The sequence below is a fragment of the Rhagoletis zephyria genome, unplaced genomic scaffold, assembly GCF_001687245.7.
Source record: "Rhagoletis zephyria isolate East Lansing unplaced genomic scaffold, Rhagoletis_zephyria_1.1 Rzeph_scaffold_24552, whole genome shotgun sequence".
Classification (NCBI taxonomy): Eukaryota; Metazoa; Arthropoda; class Insecta; order Diptera; family Tephritidae; genus Rhagoletis; species Rhagoletis zephyria.
In genome coordinates, this window is record NW_016181610.1 from 875 (window position 1) to 5,625 (window position 4,751).

General features: G+C 37.9%; 1 protein-coding gene across 1 annotated transcript; it reads left to right on the forward strand.

The window, feature by feature from the left end:
* Positions 1-3,979: 3,979 nt before the first annotated feature.
* LOC108381958 (general odorant-binding protein 56d-like) lies at positions 3,980-4,492 on the forward strand. Its single transcript, XM_017638353.1, has 2 exons — positions 3,980-4,039; positions 4,145-4,492. Exons 1-2 carry the CDS (start codon positions 3,980-3,982, stop codon positions 4,490-4,492), a joined length of 408 nt encoding a protein of 135 aa, XP_017493842.1.
* The last annotated feature ends 259 nt before the right edge of the window (positions 4,493-4,751 follow it).

A 4,751-nucleotide genomic window follows, 5' to 3' on the forward strand; every position in this document is an offset into this window, starting at 1 on the left:
TTAGCGGNCTAGCCTATGACCAATCTGTATGCCAGCGTGAAAGTGCAACAAACATACACACACACTCACTCTCAAACTTTCACATTAATAATATTAGTAGAATTGGATTATCGGTATCCTTAATAATTAATATTGGTCGTTATCGATATCGATATCTCCTTAAACAAGTTAGCGATAAAGAGAGTTGCAATCGTATTCATATTCCTAAACATATTTGTTTTCATATAACTTTTAGTGCCATCGCTACATAACCTAGATTTATTTATTTCGAAAATATAAGTTCTCAATAAAAAGTTAATTAATTTGTGAATTCCCCAATACAATTAGGGGAATTTTTTCCTTTACGGCGGTTTCAGCTTAGAGCAAACTTCAAAGAAACTTTCCTCAATATTAATTTATTTAATCACCTTTTTAACCCATTTTTTATTTAATTAAAAAAGCTTGTTCTAAAGAAAACCGTTTCCCCAGAATCCACTCATCACTTTGATGTGATGTGTTCGCACATATTGACCCAACCATGTCCGCCAATAGACCGAACCTTTTATCGGGCACCATCTGCTCCTTTCTTTTATCTTGGTAATTGCGGTTTTCTGCTCCGGTGCATTGGTCATTCATAATTGTTGCCGCTTCAAGTATGTTCACTAACCAATGTGTCCGTTTCATTTCAATTACACTAATTGTATTTGATGGAAATCTTTTCAATTTTTGAAAACGTAACTAAATTCAATTCAATTAATTGCTAAAAACAGTACAAAGCATTAGAAAGGATAGGAGTGCAGATACAGACCGGCACATGATGACACCCAAAAAAAGTATAAAACNACGTAACTAAATTCAATTCAATTAATTGCTAAAAACAGTACAAAGCATTATAAAGGATAGGAGTGCAGATACAGGCACATGATGACACCCAAAAAAAGTATAAAATAAAATGAAAATCAACACGCCATTTGACAGACCACCATTCGAGTAACTGAATGCTGCTGCATCGGAGCACTTCAAAGAAAATTGATGCTTCGGATGTTTTTTCTCCACCAGAGTAAATATCTTACTTGCTAAATAAGAGCAAATATTTTTATTTGAAAACTGTTGTGGAGCTCTAGCATAAATTTTTAAGTAACGCGTTAAACCAATCAAACAAGCATTTTAATTATAAAAGTGAAGACAAACAAACATTCTGTGAAACTGAAGTATGTAAGCTTAGTTATGCAAGTACGAGTATGAATGCGCTATGACTGGGTAGGGTTATTCGAGAAAACTCAATGGCAATCCACTTTTAATAGACATACGCTCCCAACTCTAACTTACACATGTCCTTCACTAACTACTTTTTTCACTGTTATACATACGTTACTGTTGGGGGTTGTCTGGCGCTTATACGCTGTAGATGATTTGCCAGCATGAACACGTCGCATCTAAATAAACATTGTTGCAATTAACTCTTTCTACCTTTTCTTCTGCTAACATGCATTTATTGAGTGGAGTAAAGTAGTTTCTGGTTGCATTCCACGCTAAGTAGATGTCTTGGAAAATTATAGGTGGAATTTATAATTATAGAAAAGTCGTCAGGTTTTGAATCCTAAAGTGAGGGGATTTTGTGCCCCAAAAAAGGCAATTTTGATAGCTAACGTAGTCAAAAGCATTACAACATGTCCTATTAAAAGAAATAATTTTGCTAACATAAGTTTATATAAGCGAACAATCGCTGTTAAGAGATCTCTTTTCAGACCTCTGCGACTCCATATTTGACTTCGTTAATATAGCGGTGACAGGAAACAAGATCACCGGAAATAAGATCTATTGTCACTATTTCGCATACTGGTGCGAAATAAAGCCAATGGGCATTGACATTATTGCTCTTTCAAACATTAATTTTGCGTAGCTTCGCGGCACCAGCGTGCGAAATAGTGGCAATTCACTTTATTTCCGTTGATCTTATTATCTGTCACCTTATATAGCTTGGTCCAAGCCAGACCCTATATACCACTCCCACTCTGTTACCTAGCGACATGTTTAAAAACGCCTGTCCCATCAAAGGGTAAGGTTGCTGTAGCAAGGGCTACAGTTAAACTTTGTGGTACTAGGTGGATAGACTAGATATTTCTGCACTCCCATCGATCCCCTTAGAGGGAGGCGCCGGTGAACTTTTGCACGTATATATATGTAGGTCGAAGAGTGACGGAAGATTTGGTATGGGCGGTTTTTGCAACGAACTCTCCTTTAGTCTTAAAGTTAGGTCTCCTGTTCACTGCAGTGTTTTCTAGCCAGATGTAGCTGCCATTAAGCACGAAGTCGATTGGCTGAACAATTGTTCAACAACGAAAAGGTTGATAAACATCCACTCCTTTGCCCCTGACGCCGCTTACCGTGCGCTTTTATACAGCAAGGGAATGTTGATTCCGTCTAATTAGTTCCTAGTTAGACTTTTAGGGGCGGCAGGCCACAGGGATATTGCAGGAAATTCCACTGCGGATGAGTTGGCCAAGAAAGGTACCCTCGAGTAGATCTTACTGCTAAAAAATATAGGTATGTATCTTTGACTACTTGCGGACTGCTTTTGCACATATGAACCTAATGTCATCTCAACGAGTGCTGGGAAACAACAAGATGTTTGCATCCACAATGTCTTCTTGCTCGAAGGTGCGCCGCAGGCGGTCAAAGAGATCATCTTGGGTTCACAGAGTCGAAACTCGCAATCGTCGTAATCTGCTATTAACAAGACAATGTCCGACGGATATTCACAAAGGAGAGGCTACATATCGCACTGAATCCTCACTAACGCACCTGCTTTGAGTACGATGGGTGGGACTCCTCCCAACACTAAATGTGTCTTAAACTGCTCGGCTCTTGATGGGCTACCGCCTAAATACCTTGTATTACTCTTTTCAAATAGTTTTGAGGACCTCCCCGGATTTTGAGCGAATCATATTCATTAGAAGTAAGGGAAACTGGTCTGGAGTGTGGCTTTTTAACATGTAAGTATTGAGGCAAAGTAATTGACATGCATCTCAGCCTGAAAGTTATCGTTAGCTTTTTCTTGAGTTTGGCCCGCATGGAATTCACTCTGTCTTCTTCCACCAGACTGGCGTGGCATGTATTAGGATGGGTTTGGAAATGTTACCGGACCTCTATCTTTCCAGTTTGGGTTTGATGCCTTAGTTGCTTCCCATTAGCTTTCGGTAGGTCCAAATAAAGCGATAAAATTTCCATATATTTGACCTACTTAGAGAAGCGTATCCTTTCTCTTTGAAGAAGTAGATATAGAGAGATCACACCTCCCTGTCTGTGCCCTTTCATAGCTATAAATCTGGCTCTTTTCTTGTCTAGAGTGGATGTAATGGTTTGTGTTTAAGGACTCCTTTGCGCCGAGCGCATTTGAGTCGTGTTATCGAAAGCACCCTCTACGTCTAGAAAGTTACCTGTACGCTATTCTTCATTTCATACAAACTAACCTTCAAAAATTCGCTTTTGTCGAACATTTTCGTTTTTAATATTCTTCATAGAATTTGAAATTTTGAGTTTGAAATTCTTAGGAGCATGCGCTATATTTAGATCTTCTTGGAAGATAGGCATACTTATCTATGTAAGTTAGTCAATTTTTCGTATAAGTTTTTCTTGAAGTGTATGTAGGAATAAGCGCTTGTTAATGTTTTTTTTTTTTTGTAATAAGAAGCTCATATTCTACTTGAGCAAACAATGAATTCTCGCTGCAACCGATTTACTTAAAACATAAACAACGCGAATCTTAGATTTCACGTGAGTGGAAATCATAAATTAATTACATACATACATACATAGTAATTGTAAACAAATAAATAAAATAATTGATCCACTGTCCAGCTATCGGCTTTGACGGGATTATAAAACGACAAAGCGCATTCCAACTTGCAATCAGTTCGTAAACAGTGCTCAAAGTGAAAATCTAAACTCTTTTCTTCAACGCAACTTGAACTTAGAAAAAAAAAAAATAACAAGTAATATGAAATTGTTCGCTGCTGCTATTGTACTTGCTTTCGTCGCCGTCGCTGTAGCCCAAAATGTTGGTATTTGCATTATTAGAAAATTTAGTTAGGCTTTCAATTAACATTTTTTATACACAACAGGTACTTAAATTTAACTATTATTGTATCCTATCCAATTTTAGGCTCCCAGATTGATCCTGGATCAGATGCTAAAGGTCAGTGCCTTGACTTCTGAATGCGCCAAGGAGACTGGCACCAGCATGGAGTCTGTACTTCCACTGCGTCAAGGTGATTTCAGTCAAGTTGATGACAAAGTGAAGTGCTTCAGCAAGTGCTTCCAGGAACGATTGGGTTTCTTAGTAAATGGTGTTGTCAATGAGGAGGCTGTGCAGAAATCATTGGGTCCTTTGGCTGGTGAAGAGAAAGTGAAGGCAATTCAAGCTAAATGTAATGGTGTAAAGGGCGCCGATGACTGTGACACCGCGTTTGAATGGTATAAGTGCTATTATGAGGAAAAAGGTCTTGCATAAATTACATGTAGCATAACAATTTGTTGGGCCAATGATAAAAAAAGTTTAAAAACTTTTAATAAAATTATTAAATATCTTAACTTTTGCTTTTTGTTTACTTCTGGAGTAAGTAGTGCAGTAAAATATGAAACAGGGATTACTGCATTGGCCTGCCCTGTTGATTTTCTCGGAAAAATGAGGCTTACAAGGTACAGGGTAAAGCAAGAATTTTGAACTGGTAACGTCTACCGCAGAGGCCATCTAAAGGAGCACAAAATCT

Bases quoted from the DNA above. Each gene is read 5' to 3' on its own strand.
- LOC108381958 (XM_017638353.1), top strand. From the start codon at position 3,980: ATGAAATTGTTCGCTGCTGCTATTGTACTTGCTTTCGTCGCCGTCGCT. The intron at 4,040-4,144 runs GTTGGTATTTGC...ATCCAATTTTAG, and splicing joins CCGTCGCTGTAGCCCAAAAT to GCTCCCAGATTGATCCTGGA.